The sequence below is a fragment of the Acinonyx jubatus genome, chromosome C1, assembly GCF_027475565.1.
Source record: "Acinonyx jubatus isolate Ajub_Pintada_27869175 chromosome C1, VMU_Ajub_asm_v1.0, whole genome shotgun sequence".
NCBI lineage: Eukaryota > Metazoa > Chordata > Mammalia > Carnivora > Felidae > Acinonyx > Acinonyx jubatus.
The window spans coordinates 35631766-35647869 of record NC_069381.1 but is presented as its reverse complement, the minus strand read 5'-3'; the positions used below and the strand labels follow the sequence as shown (position 1 = coordinate 35647869).

At 38.4% G+C, this 16104-nt stretch overlaps 1 protein-coding gene across 6 annotated transcripts in view; it reads left to right on the top strand.

Annotated features, from left to right (window-relative positions):
• GPBP1L1 (GC-rich promoter binding protein 1 like 1) overlaps positions 1–16104 on the top strand; it is a 62833-nt gene that overhangs the window by 39375 nt on the left and 7354 nt on the right. For all 6 annotated transcript variants that reach the window (XM_027059320.2, XM_053213445.1, XM_015066866.3 and 3 more), the window contains 2 exons: positions 8949–9021; positions 10275–10468. In XM_027059320.2, coding sequence (XP_026915121.1) covers positions 8949–9021; positions 10275–10468 — 267 coding nt within the window. The remainder of the gene's footprint in view (positions 1–8948; positions 9022–10274; positions 10469–16104) is intronic.

Genomic DNA, 16104 nt, shown 5'->3' with positions numbered 1-16104 from the left:
ACTTTTTTCTCCTCCTCCTCTGCAGACATGACGCAGACGTAGACGTCTTTTTTTTTTTTTTTTTAATGTTTATTCATTTTTGAAAGACACAGAGCACAAGCAGGGGAGGAGCAGAGAGAGGGGGGACACAGAATCTGAAGCAGGCTCCAGGCTCTGAGCTGTCAGCACAGAGCCCGACACAGGGCTCGAACTCACAAGCCATGAGATCATGACCTGAGCTGAAGTCAGACGCTCAACCGACTGAGCCATCCAGGCGCCCCCAGATGTAGATGTCTTCTAAAATCTTGCAATTTTAGCAACTTGCAAACTTTGTTCTTACTTCTTGATGGTTTTCTTTTTTTTTTTTTCTTTTGTTTATTTTTGAGAGAGAGAGAGAGAGAGTGCCAGTGGGCAAGGGGCAGAGAGGGAGGGAGCCTGATGTGGGGCTCAAACTTACGAAAAGTGAGATCATGACCTGAGCCGAAGTCAGATGCTTAACTGACTGAGCCATGCAGGCACCCCACGATGATTTCCTTAACTTTCACTGTAATCATTTCCTCCTCCGCCCTGCCTGCCTTTTCAACCTTTTTGTGCATGGGGGCCATTGTATACACTGGCACCGATGTTGACTACCGGACAGTATCAATAAACTCTTGTCATACACTGTATTTAATGTAACTGGCAATAAGGCAGCAGAGGAAAGGGTCTATATCTGCAGGTAGCCTGACCTAGAATGAAGCAAATCATTCCTGAGCTTACTCTTATATGGAAAAGCAAAGGACTGTCCATAGGTGCTTTCAAGTGACAAAAAATACGCTAGTGCCAGGTGTGGGCACCTTCCAGTGTTCTGAAAAATCACTGATTTTTGCCAAAACCCGTGGCCTCTAAGACCAAGCATCCAAGTATGGGAGACGATCACCCACAATCTGCAGCGAGCAAAAGAGAACTGTTGACTCAATTATGATCATGTGACGCTTGGCATCATGTACTATTTGTATTGCAAGACATCATTCATTTATCAAGTTAAAATTTATTAGAAATATTTGCTCATCTTATGGAACACTTGCAAAGCAAGTTACTTGAAATCCAAGGTTTTACTGTATTTTATTTCTTTGAAGTAACCTCTATGTCCAATGTGGGACCCAAACTCATGACTCCAGGATCAAGAGTCACATGTTCTACCAGCTGAGCCAGCCAGGTACCCCAACAACTCGGTATTTTAAAAATGAGCAAGATTTATGAGAACCATAATGAACTTCTCAATAGATGCAGAAAAAGCATTTGACAAAATACAACATCCATTCTTGATAAAAACTCAACAAAGTAGAGATTGAACATACCTCAACATCATTAAGGGCATATACAAAAGACCTACAGCTAATATCATCCTCGATGGGGAAAAACTGAAAACTTTTTCCTGTGGTTAGGAACAAGATTACAGATGTCCAGTTTCACCATTACTATTTAACATAGTACTGGAAGTCTTATTAGCCTTAGCAATCAGACAACAAAACGAAATAAAAGGCAATCCAGATGGGCAAGGAAGAAGTCAAACTTTCACTATTTGCAGACAGCATGATACTCTATGTAGAAAACCCAAAAGTCTCCACCAAAAATTGCTAGAACTAATACATGAATTTAGCAAAGTTGCAGAATATAAAATCAATATACAAAAATCTGTTGCATTTCTATACACCGATAACAAAGCAGAAAAATAAATCAAGGAACTGATCCCATTTGCATTTGCACCTAAAACAGTTAGATATGTAGGAATAAACCTAACCAAAGAGGTAAAAGATCTGTACTCTGAAAATTACATAAAACTTCTGAAAGAATGTGAAGAGGTTATGAAGAAATGGAAAAGCATTCCATACTCATGGGTTAGAAGAACATAGTTAAAATGTGTATACCGCTCAAAGCAATGTATACATTTAATGTATACCCATCAAAATACCACCAGCATTTTTCACAAATCTGAAACAAACAGTCTTCAAATTTGTATGGAACCATAAAAGACCCTGAATAGCCATAACAATCCTGAAAAATAAAAATAAAATTGGAGGCACCATGATTCTGAATTTCAACCTATATTATAAAGCTGTACTCATCAAGACAGCATGGTATTGGCTCAAAAACAGACATATAGATCAGTGGAACAGAACAGAAAACCCAGAAATGGACCTACAGCTATATGGTCAAATAATCTTCAGCAAAGCAAGAAAGAATATCCAGGTGAAAAAATACTTTCTTCAACAAATAGTTTTGTGGGAACTGGGCAGCCACATGTAGAAGAATGAAACTGGACCACTTTCTTATACCATACACAAAAATAAATTAAAAATGGATGAGAGACCTAAATGTGAGATAGGAAACCATCAAAATCTTAGAGGAGAACACAGTTCAGTAACCTCTGTGACCTCATCCTGAGCAACTTCTTACTAGACACATCACTGGAGAAAAGGGAAACAAAAGCAAAAATGAACTGTTGGGACCTCATCAAGATAAAAAGCTTCAGCACAGCAAAGGAAACCACAAAATTAAAAGGCAGCCTACAGAATAGGAGAAGATATTTGCAAACTATATACCTGATAAAGGGTTAGTATCCAAAATCTATAAAGAACTTCTCAAACTCAACACTCAAAAAACAAATAACCCAGTTAAGAAGTGGGCAGTAGACATGAATCGACACTCTTCAAAAGAAGACATCCATATGGCTAACAGACACATGAAAAGATGCTCAACATCACTCATCATCAGGGAAATACAAATCAAAACCATGATGAGATATCACCTCACACCTGTTAGAATGGCTAAAGTTAATAAGAAACAGCAGGTGTTGGTGCGGATGTGGAGAAAGGATGTGCCCTGTTGGTGGGAATGCAGACTGGTGCAGCCACTCTGGAGAACAGTATGGAGGTTCCTCAAAAAACTAAAAATAGAACTACCCTATGACCCAGCAATTATGCTACTAGGTATTTACCCAAAGGATACAAAAATACAGATTCAAAGGGGGACATGCACCCCAATGTTTATAGCAGCATTATCAACAATAGCCAAACTATGGCAAAGAGCCCATGTGTCTGTCGACTAATGGATGGATAAAGATGTGGTGTACATATATAATAGAGTATTACTCCGCCATCAAAAAGAATGAAACCTTGTCATTTGCAGTGAGATGGATGCAGCTAGAGTATTATGGTAAGCAAAATAAGTCAGAGAAAGATACCATAGGATTTCACTTACCTGTGGATTTTAAGAAACAAAACAGATGAACATATGCAAGGGGGTAGGGAAGAGGGAGAAACAAGCCATAAGAGATTCTTAAAGATAGAAAACAAACAGGATTGATGGAGGTGGGTGTGAAATGGGCTAGATGAGTGATGGGTATTAAGGAGGGCACTTGTTATGATGAGCACTGGGTGTTGTATGTAAGTGATGAATCACTGAATTCTTGTGAAACCAATATTGCACAGTATGTTAACTAATTAGAATTTAAATAAAAATTTGAAAAGAAAAAAATGAGCAAGATTTGAACAGATACTTCGCAAAGGAGGATACTCAAATGTCCAGTAGGCACATGGAGAAAATAATTATTGTCATTAGTTGCAAGGGAAATGTGGAAATTCAAATTAAGACCATTGTGAGATATTGCTACCCACGCTCCAGAATGGCTAAAATTTATAAGTCTGAAAACACTAAATTCGGTCACATTTTAGAGCATTTGGAACTCTCATACATTACAGGAACATGAAGTAGTCTAACCATTTTGGGAAAAGCTATGGTAGTTTCTTGTAAAACTACGTTATGACCCAGCACTTCTAGATATTTATTTATAGATACTCAAGAGAAATGAAGGTAAATGTTCATTTATTTTAATTTTATTCATAATAGCACCAAACTGGAAACAGTTTAAATATCTGTTGACCCAAGAATAGAAAAGTTGTGGTGTAATCATGTAATGAATTACATATTTGTTAATAAAAAGGAGTGACTGATGTTTCAGTGTACCATTACACAAAATGGTACATACCATCTGGTTCTATTTATGTGCCTATTCTAGAATAAGCAAGTAATCTATGGTGGGAAAGAAAATCCAGACAGTGGTTGCTTGTGTGAAGTGGGGATTGACTGCAGAGGGCAAAAGGAACTTTCTTGTTGTAGAAGGTAGTTTTTATTTTTATAGAGGTTGAGGAGTTATGAGCATTTTTCAAAACTCATAGAATGGTATACTTGGTATATGTGCATTTCACTCTATATTTTATTTTATTAAAAAAATAGATGGGCGCCTGGGTGGCTCAGTCAGTTAAGCATCCAACTTTTAATTTTGGTTCGGGTCATGATCTCATGGTTCGTGGGATCAAGCCCATGTCAGACTCTGCAATGACGACATGGAGCCTGATTGGGATTCTCTCCCTCTTTCTGCCCCTACCCCCCCGCATGTGCGTGCTGTCTCTCTTTCCCTCCCTCTCTCTCAAAATAAATAAACTTAAAAAATAGATTAACATCACCAGTCATGGGGGAAATAAATATAATAAGCCTTCTGATGTGATGCATTGAGAATGCAACCTCACCTTTTTGAACTCCTTCCAGAAATGCATAGCCTGAATCTAACCATAAGGAAATACCACACACACTCAAATTGAAGTTTTACTAAAGAATTACAAAAGATTCTACAAAAGAAGTAGCGTCTACTTTTTTAAAATGTTGTCATGAAAGAAAAGTTCCAGGTTAAAGAAAACTAAAGAGATAAGACAACTAAAGGAAACACGTTCAGGGTGCCTGGCTTGCTTAGTCAGTGAGACTCTTGATCTATGGGTCATGAGTTCGAGCCTCACATTGGGCGTGGAGCCTATGCAAAAAAAAAAAAAAAAAAAGCATGTAATCCCAGATTGGATACTGGATGAGAAAAAAACAATGTACATTTTAAAAATTTTGTTTTGCTATGAAACTAATCAGTATTATAATTTGAATAAGTGTTATAGATTAGATAGTAGTATTTGTTGATGTTAATTGCCCAGTCTTTTTTTTTTTTAACGTTTATTTATTTTTGAGACAGAGAGAGACAGAGCATGAACGGGGGAGGGTCAGAGAGAGGGAGACACAGAATCTGAAACAGGCTCCAGGCTCTGAGCTGTCAGCACAGAGCCTGACGCGGGGCTCGAACTCACGAGTCGTGAGATCATGACCTGAGCCGAAGTTGGACGCTTAACCGACTGAGCCACCCAGACGCCCCACCTTACTTTTTTTATTAGAGATTTTATTTCTGAGTAATCTCTATACCCAACTTGGGGCTTGAACTCACAATCCCAAGATCAAGAGTTGCATGCTCATGGAGCGCCTGGGTGGCTCAGTCGGTTAAGCGTCCAACTTCAGCTCAGGTTATGATCTCACGGTCTGTGAGTTCAAGCCCCACGTTGGGCTCTGTGCTGACAGAGCCTGGAGCCTGCTTTGGATTCTGTGTCTCCCTCTCGCTCTGCCCGTCCCTTGCTTAAAAATAAATAATAAACATTAAAAAAAAGAGTTGCATACTCCACTGACTGAGCCGGCCAGATGCCCCAAAAAAGTATAACTTTTTAGTGGGAGAATGGGGAGAGCCTGTACAGAATAACATTTTATTAGTCATGTTGGTGGTGTCATGTTGATTGTTACTCTGATTACTGTTGTATGTAATCTGTATGTAACTGTTGTATGTAATACGAGATAAAGTGGTTGAATATGATATTCTATACCTTGTGTCCTTGAAAGTCAGGATTCTTGGTGTAGAGGAAAGGAAGTATAGATATAAGATGTTTGGTAAAAACTCAAGTTTCTCAATATGAATTAGAAATAACAGGGCACATGGGTGGCTTGGTTGGTTGAGCATCCACCTCTTGTTTTTGGCTCAGGTCATGATCCCAAGGTCATGGGATCGAGCCACATGTTGAGCTTAAGATTGATTCTCCCTCTGCCCCTCTTCCCTCCTCGTATGCAATCTCTCTCTTAAAATAAATCTTTTAAAAAATCTCTATCAGTGAGAGGTCATGTTATGATATATTCTTTGAAAACAGGTATATATTTCCAGACTCTGCTCATGGAAAAGACCTAAAAGCAGTGACCAACCTCATAGCAGTTAGCATCCCTAGTACCCAGATTGTAGTCTTGAAATAGCATTTCTGGACAGGATATTTGTAAGATAAGCTTGGAACATTTTGTCATACTACATAGCAGAGAAGTGATTAAAGATTACTAGAGCTGTATCAAAAGTATTCAGTAGCCAAATTGAAGATGTTCCCACTGGCCAAATATAGATGTTTCATGCATCAGCTAAGGATATTAACTGATTAAATTTGTGAGTTCTCAGTGATACCTCACCTTAGAAATAAGCATGTAGTCTATCTTTCCCTGTGAATTTTACCATTGAGTCACCAAATAGATGAGAGGAAATTCCATTTTATGCAAGTATACTAGCTAATAAGAAGGAATGATAAAACTGGAAGATCATTGTTTTGCAGCTTGTAGTAAGTTAATAGTTTTAGGCTATGAGCATCCATATCTGCCAGCCTCACAAAAAGAAGCATAATCAGACATTATGTGTCTCCTAGTGCACAAAGCTAGCAAGAAGTTGCCTTTCCAAAATAAAGATGTGTATAGGGGAGGGGGGCAGTTCTGTAGCCTCTAGAACCAACCACCAATTTATAGGAAATATAGAGGTATAAGATATTTTAGAGTAACCTGTAAGTTAAGAGTTAAGAAATATTTTTTTGGAGACCAAATAATCATTTTGAGGGATATACACTTGGGTGGTAAAAGCAAAACAAAGAGGTGTTCACCATAAGTCAGGATAATAGTTATTTTTAGAGGGGAGGGAGGTTTGTGTTTGGGTTTATGTTGTGGTTTTTTGTTTGTTTGTTTTAGGTTTTATTTATTTATTTTTGAGAGAGAGCAGTGGGGGGCAGAGAGAGAGGGAGACAGAATCCCAAACAGGCTCTGCACTGTCAGTTAATCTGTCACTGTAACTCAGATAATGACCTGAGCCAAAATCAAGAGTCAGACACTTAACCAGCTGAGACACCCAGACACCCCTGGTTTGTTTGTTTTTTTTTTAAATGAGGCTTATAAAACGTTTTCTGGTTTGGATGTTGATATTCTGTTGCTTGAACTGCCTGGTGATTACCGGAGCTTTTGCCCATTTGTTTTTTGTAATTTTTTGTATCTGTGTTGTATTTTACTATTTTTAAAAAACCAATGGAGAGAAATAGAAGGTACCACACATAAAGTAGCTCTGAAAACCCTAAATGAAATGTGACCAAGAATAAAAGCTTAGGGGCACCAGGGTGGCTCAGTTGGTTGGGCATCCAACTTCGGCTCAAGTCATTATCTCACGGTTTGTGGGTTTGAGCCCCATATCAGGCTCTCTGCTTTCAGGGCAGAACCTGCTTCAGATCCTCTGTCCCCCTCTCTCTCTGCACCTTCCCCGTTCATGCTGTCTCTCAGTCTCTCTCAGAAATAAACATTAAAACAAAGAACACAAGCCTGTTAAAACAGGAAAATACAGCTTTTATCTGTGGGGACTCCCTTTACCTGTATTTTTCTATCCAGAGGAGTGTATTTACCTGTCCTTCATATTTTGTCACTAATTTGTCCGTTTATATATTGAGTTAGTTGTTCAGTATGTATCTGTGCTTATCCTATTGTTGTGGTTCTCAACCTTGATGGGTTGAAAATATGTACCTGCTGGGGCTCCATCCCTGGAGATTCTGATTCAGAAGGTTTGTAGTGGATCTGGGCATCTTTCTGTTGTTTGTTTAATGTTCTGTGGGTAATTGTGCTGAAAAGCATTCTCCTACTCTATTACCATATTGTAAAGTTTGGGCTTGAACACCAGTGTCATACTCAACCTTGTTAAGTCCAGTTTATTGCTCTTAACACTTTCCCATCCTTCCCCTCATCTCTTCCTCTATTCCTGTTACCTTCATTTCTCTCTTTATCTATGGATCTGTGGAATTGGTCTCCTAGTTGATGTTTAAACTTCTCAAATACATCCTTCAAGCTGCTTACCAGACTGTTAAAAACTTAATGATTATGGATTATGTTAACTCTGCCCGAGAGATGGATCTTCAATACCTACAGGGTAAAATTTAGTCTCCCTAAAAACTAAACTGCAGTCTGGCTCTTGCCTACTTTGCAAGACATCTCTTTCAGCACAGAAGGATCCCCTCCTTCCCTAGTACTAATCATTCTAAACTATTTGCAGATTTCTGAATATTCTATTCTTTTTCACGCTTTCCTGTCCAGATGTTCATTGAGCATTCTGTTCCTGGAATCACCCATTTTCCAACTTTGGACTTCATCTTTAAAGATTCCTTCTTAGTCCTTTAACTTCTAATGAAACCTTTTCTGATAGCACTTCTTTTTCAAGCGGAATTGACCGTTCCTCTTCCCTAATACGAATTTTTATCATAAACCCTGTAACCTTTTATTATGCTTGTCTACAAATATATCTTTGTAGTGGGCACAGGGGCTCTTCTTAATTGTCTTTGTATTTCTAGCACTGTCCCTGGCACATTGTCAGCCTCTGCCCTAAAGCAGTCTTAGAATAAGTTACGAATACTACACATTTCACTGTCCAGATTGTCCTTAAATCTGAGAAAAGTGATCTACATTCTTGTTCATTCAGTTTTCTGTGCCTCCTTATTTGGCGTATATATTCCTATTGGCAGCTGAGGACTTACATTTAATCTGTTCATTTTAAAAAAACAAATTTAATCCTCTTACATTAAGGGAAATGAAATCCAAGAGAGCCTAAGATTAATACAAGATCTGTTGATTTAGCATTTCAATATCTTCTGCTTACTTGATTCTGATTACAGCGTTAAATAAGTGCTGCTCATATATAATTATTTGATAGGTTCCATGGTGATGGCTACTTTGTAAAAAGTGCCAAAATAATTAGCTTTCTTTATCAACCATTAATATCCCTTTTTTCCTAGCCTTCTTTGAATCCAGAAGCTGGCAAACAGAATCAGCCATGCAGACCTATTGGGACCCCTTCTGGAGTGTGGGGTAGGTAGATTTTGCCATTTTAAAGGCACACAACTTTAAATTTTTCTTCGCATGGAGAAGAGCAAAAATTCTTTATCTCTTTTTTGTTTGTTTGTTTCTTTATCTCTTTTTTTCTCATCTCATCCATTTGCACATGGTAACTAACACCTATTATCTCTTACTCTGCCCGCCGAAAATACCATTGAACTGTAATGGTAGTGGAGTCCCAATACAGATAATTGAGAGCTTGTAGAGCCCTGAATTTGAAAGATTTTAAGCAAAGGGAGAATAATCTAAAGCTTATAAGTAGTAATGTTTAATTAACATTGCTAATTCATTTGTAACAATTCAATTGAATTTTATGTTGTTATAATTGTCTCCTAAATATTTGGCAGGCATATATAACAATATGTACTAAGCATTCTTTCATATTATGGGATACTCTTCTAAAATGTTCTTTGAAAGGCTGCATACTACCACATCCTATAGAGTATTTTGTTCAGCCAGGATACACTTGATTTTTTTTTTTATTTGGTGGGGGTGGTTAGGGGGCAGGTTTGGCAGTTAAATGTTGCTTATTGTAGAAGGCAAGGTGAAAACACACATATACCTGTTTATGTGTACATGCTGGGAGTAACTAGCCTTATAAAAAATTAACATACAAATCAATGTATTTTATACCAAATGTGATCTGTAGTTTTGAAATTGTTGGCATTTACAAATGAGACTCCCCTAGTTCCTACATTAGACCTATTCAGTCAGTAGTTAGGCATCTTATTGGGAAGGCTTTAGCATACCTGAATACTGGTTTTGGATTTTGAGTTACAGAATTAAGGGTGCTTGTTGTACCATTTCCCCTTTGTTAATAGTGTAAAGCTTTGTTCCACTTTGATCAGAAGGTCCCATGGTAGCCTCCTTTTCCCAATTTCCACATCTCTCTCCATTCCCCTGCTGACAGGAACTGCCACCCTTGGATATATTCTTGATGGCCTGAGTGATCACACCATACACTAGACATATTAAGCCCCTGAAGGACTACTAACATCTTTGGGCTTCCTGGTTGATTTATGAACTTAGCTTCATATGTTGCCTTTTTTCCTGTAGTTCTCAAGTATTGTCACTTTTGAGAATATCTGTTAAGTGCACACCAGGAAATGTTTGTCCCTCAGTCTCACCTGCCAGCTCTCTGTTGAAAGTGAGGACTTCATATAAACTGTGCTTCATGTTAACCATTGCTTGACATTCTTTTGTCTCTTCGCTATTGTATTTCACAGAAAACCCACCTAGTGCCAAGCAACCTTCCAAAATGCTAGTCATCAAAAAAGTTTCCAAAGAAGATCCTTCTGCTGCCTTCTCTGCTGCATTCACCTCACCAGGATCTCACCATGCAAATGGGAACAAATCGTCAACCATGGTTCCAAGTGTCTATAAGAACCTGGTTCCTAAGCCTGCACCACCACCTTCCAAGGTATGATTTGGAATCTGTATAAGAACCTTATACAGCAGGAGTTTGGTAATAAATTAGGAAAAAAATTAGTATTTTTATTTTTTTCTGTTGAATCATTCGCCAGATACTCATTCAGTACCTAATATATATATACTACTGAATGAGTATCTGGTGAATGATTCAACAGAAAAAAAAATAGATAGTAACTGTACAGATATCTATATAGTTATATACAGATATCTGTAGATATGGTTTACTCTGTCTCCAAACTCTCTACTGCTGCCAACTGCTTTCTTAGTAGGCTTCTCATTCTCATGAGCTTTATCTCATAAACCTGTTTCTCTTAATTTGCTGTTTCCATTAATAGCATCAACATCCGTTTGATCACTTGGGTGATTGTCTAGATTGGCTGCTTCTTTCCTCCTCATTACTCATTCCCCTCTACCAAGCAGTTATAAAGTCCGTGTCAGTAACTCCCTCTGTGATGTCCTGTGCCCTTTTCACCTCCCATTTACTGTTGTAGTGTCCTCTTCTATTTCTTCATCTCCCTACAGTCATCTTGTACAGAACTGCCAGAATGATTATCATAAAACAATTTGAATATAACACATCCTTTCCTCAATCACTTTAGCGGTCCCAAACCATCTACAGAAGGGTTTGGTAAACTTTTCTGTGAAGAGCCAAATAATAAATATTTTAGGCTTTGCTGGTCACTTATGACATATGGTCTCTGTTACCTTTTCTCCCTTCCCCTTGTGTTTTTTTGTTTGTTTTACAGTGCTTGAAAAATGTAAAATATTATTAGCTCATGGGCCATACAAAAACAGGCCTCTGACCCACGGGTTGTTGCTTGCCAACACTGATCTTATAATAACAGTGGCTAGACTCCTTGGCAGTGGCATGTATAATTCTTTATAGCCTAACTCTAATCCATCTTTTATATATTACTATCGCTTCTTTCTTTTACCTGGGAAATTAGTTATCCTTCAAGTTCATGTTACCTGCTCTGTGAATCCTTTTCTATCACATACATCTAAAGATCTAATTCATCCTTTTATCTCTAATTGAGTATTGCTCTTGTCTCTTATCATAATATTTATAACACTTTATTGGATCTCTTTATTATAATTTAAAATTTTTTTAGTGTTTTTTTTAAAAATTTGTTTAACGTTTGTTTATTTTTGAGAGACAGAGCATGAGTCATGGAGGGGCACAGAGAGAATAAGATGCAGAATCCAAAGCAGGCTCCAGGCTCTGAGCTGACGGCACAGAGCCCGATGTGGGGCTCAAACCCACGAACTGTGAGATCATGACCTGAGCCAAGGTCGGACGCTTACTGGCTGAGCCACCCAGGTGCCCCCCCCCCCAAAATTTTTTTTAATGTTTATTTTTGAGAGAGAGAGAGAGGCAGACACATAATTTGAAGCCGGCTCCAGGCTCTGAGCTGTTAGCACAGTACAGCAATAACTAGAATTTACTTTGTTATTGAGAGGAATACCAGTGAGCATTTATTCATTTCCTCTGTGTGTAAGCACTGTGTTTGGTGGTTATGAACAGTACAGAGAAGTACAACATGGGTCATGATACTCCATGAGCTGAAAATCTGATTAACAAGATATAACAATATGAAAGGTCATGTGATATATGTGAAATAAAATAATAACATGCTAATAAATTCTAAACAGACTTGGAATAACTAAATCACTTAAACACTATTTAGGGGGCACCTGCGTGGCTCAGTCGGTTGGGCATCCAACTTCGGCTCAGGTCAGGATCTCACAGTTCGTGGGTTCGAGTCCTACATCGGGCTCTGTGCTGACAGCTCCGTGCCTGGAGCTTGTTTTGGATTCTGTGTCTCCCTGTCTCTCTGCCCCTCCCCTGTTCACGTTCTGTCTCTGTCTCAAGAATAAATAAACATTAAAAAAAATTTTTTTTTAAATAAACACTATTTAGTGTTCAGTTTAGAGGAGCAGCATCAGTTCAGATTATGACCATTGAGGAAAATTTTATTGAAAACTGTCTTTTGAACTGATCTTTGGAGGATGATTCACATTTGGATAGGCAGAAAAGAGTCTGGGGAGTATTGTACATAGTAAGAAGAGGTAGTTAAATGCAAGTTCTGAAACCAGAAAACACTAGGCATATTTGAGGGATAGTGGATGATCATTTTAATTACTCCTGGGAGCACTGGGGAAATATCCAGACTGGGGGTCCTTATCCTCGTGGTAATGAATGAGGCTTTCAGGGTAGATAAGATCTCTAAGGGACAAGGATGGAAGAGTAAAGAACGGGAAAATAAAACTTGGAGGAAATATTTAATATCTTATAAATATTAGGAAAATAACAATATAGTCCATAAGACTAAGAAATTATAATTCAGACATCAAAAAAATACTATGCTATCACAAAAATCTGGGTAGGTGAGTTTAGATAGCAACTGGGGTTGTCAACGCTTGTCAGTTGCTGCTGACCATTTGAGGAAAATAAATGAAAAATGGGTTTTGACCTTAGCAATTGGAAAGGTTTAGATGACCTTTGACTTTAGGTTTTATGAGAGTGGTGTAGGGACAAAACAAGATGTCAGGGGATCCTGGAATTACGTGGGTGGAAGTAGAGGCAGTGGCAACTTTTGAGACTTGACAGTAAAAGGAAATAGAATATATGTGGTGGTAAAGTTAAGTGAAAGGATGAAGAAATCTGTAGGAAGAAGCCCTTGGGAGCAACTTGGAATATACTTCCAAGAAGTCATTAAAGAATCATGGCTCAGGAAGAAATGAGTGGGAATAAAACTGACAAGTTGAATTATCTTTGAAAGGGTATAAGATACTTGTTTCTCTGATGTAGAAGGGAAAGAATGTGAATTTAAGTCAAGGGAGCAAGTACTATCAAAGAAATAATGTGCCATGAATATTAACAGCAGGGCTTTGGAGTAGATAGAGTTCACTTTGCACATTCTTTATGATATGACCGTGGTCAGGTTTCTTACTAAGTCTCAGTTTGATCATCTATAAAATGGAGTAATAGTACCCCTCTTTTAAGGTTTTTGTGAGGAATAGATGAGAAGGTTTTATGAAGTACTTAAAGCTGACATATAGTAAGTGCTAATAAATTATAGCTATTATTATCAATATGCCATCACACTTTGCTCCGTTCCTTAAGAATTTATAAAGAATTTTTATGAGTGTTATTTAATTTGAAATGAGTGCAAGTATTCTGTTAGACTCTAGAGAGTATAGAAATGAGTTAAGACAATGTCATGTCCTCAAACATCTAGGAACGGTTTTGAGGGTGAAGAAGTGGCAAGAACAAAAGTCAGGACACAGGGGTTAAGATTAATTTAGCCCTGTTGTGTAGGACTATCCTAAGTGGAGGGTAGAATGAAAATAGGAAAACTAAACTGTTACTGTCCTTGTAAAAGGTAATGAAGCCTGAACAGGGATGATGAAAGTGGACAGAGAAGGGAGGTGGTAAAGTCACACAGTGTGAAGCAAATTAGAGGCCAAAAACATGACACCACATGTTCTTCTGGGAAACTGGTATAGCTCTGGAGCCGTTTCACTAGAGGTGTAAAAGAGAGGAAGGTCAGATTTCAGGAACAGTTAATGAGAATGGTTGTAGATACGTGAAAAGCGAGGTATTAGAGGAAGGAAGAGGTGAGATGACTGGAAAACGTGGATTTATCCATTCATTCATTTTCTCTAGACGTTGAGTATCTGTGTATTAAAACCTTTGTCACTAGAGGCACAAAATAATCTTAGGGGTGCCTGGGTGGCTCAGTCGGTTGAGCATCAGACTCTTTGATTTTGGTTCAGGTCATGATCCCAGGGTTGTGGGATCAAGCTCCCTGTCGGGCTCCATGCTGAGCATGTAGCCTGGTTGAGATTCTTTCTTTCTCCCTCTGCCTCTCTTCTCTGCTCCTGTACTCTCTCTCTCTCTCTCTAAAATAAAACAACAACAACAAACCCCAAAATAATCTTAAAGAGTTTGCTGTCTAGTGGAGAGACAGATATAAAAAATAAATGTTCTCGGGCACCTGGGTGGCTCAGTCAGTTAAGTGTCCGACTTTGGCTCAGATCATGATTTTGTTGTTTGTGAGTTTGAGCCCCATGTTGGGCTCTGTGTTGACAGCTCAGAGCCTGGAGCCTGCTTCAGATTGTATGTCTCCCTCTCTCTCACTCTGAAAGAGAAATAAACATAAAAAAATAAATAAACAATAATAATAAATGTTCTTCTCAGAGTCTTTATAGATAAGGTCAGATTTGAACTGGGTTTTGAAGTAGAAAAGGAAAGAATTGCCATTTGTTGACATCTTCCTATGTTCCAAGACCTTCATTAGGCCTTTTACATATATTCTATAACGTTTACTCCTCTAATCCTAGGATGTAGAAAATTCTGTAATATGAGATTACATAGCTAATAAAGTGATGGAGCCAGGACTCTTAAACCAGGTTTGACCAACTTCAATCCAGAGCTGTTTCCACTGCTCCAAAATGTCTACCATCCTGAAGGATTAAAAAAGAGGAAGTTGAGAATTTGGATTTTAGAGTCAAACTTCATGCCGCTCTCTAGGGCTATGATTTTCAGCAAGTTACTTAATTTTGCTAAACTTGTTTCCTTAAAAATAAATTGGAGCGAATTATATCTGTCACATAATTGTGGTAAAAGAATGAAATTAAAGTTTTAAAAGTACTTGGAATATAATATTGACACGGCCTAAGTCAGTAAATAGTTTAAAAACAGTAGAAGTTTGGGACACACCTGAAGGGCTGGCTCAGCCCATGAAGCATGTGATTCTTGATCTCAGGATCATGAGTTTGAGCCCCACATTGGGCCTAGAGATTACTTTAAAAAAATAAAAAAGAAAACAGCAGAAGTTTGTTAGGGAGCAAGTAGATGGGGCTTTTGAGGCAGAGGAACCATTGTTATCCAAAAAGAGAGAGGAAAGAAAGGGAAGGAAAGGAAGGAAGGCAAAACATGGCATGTTTGGGAAAAGACAAATGCTTAAGTATGGCTGATAGTTGGGAATTGATGGGGGGAAGGACTATTAAAGCCAGTCCAGTCATGGAGGTGTTTATAAAAACTCAGGAGAGACAGCACACGTGGGTGGCTCATTTGGTTAAGCATCTGACTTCAACTCAGGTTGTGATCTCGCAACTCGTGAGTATAAGCCCCAAATCTGGCTCTGTGCTGACAGCTCAGAGCCTGGAGCCTCCTTTTGGATTCTGTGTCTCCCTCTCTCTCTGCTCCTCCCCCACTTGCACGCCGTCTCTGTCTCTCTCTCTCAAACATAGATAAACATTTTTTAAAAAAAAACAAACCTCAGGAGAGAGGTTAAGTGTAGAGATACAGTTTTACATATTATCATATGGTCTCAACAATTTAAAGGATTAAACAGTTACAAATAACTGGTTAACTGAGAAGCATATTACAGCAGAACACTGAGGCTAGAGCCCTGGAGAATGCCTCCTGGATCCACTGAAAAGACGCAAGGGAATCCAGAACGGAAAGAGGGGACAGGTTCTGAAAAGATGGGTAATCGCAATCTCCAAAAACAGATATTTTTATTAAGAGCTGGCCTTGGAATATAATATGACAACAAGATTTTTGGTTATTTATTGAAAGAGCTAGTTAATTAATTGATTGTTTAGGGAGAGAGT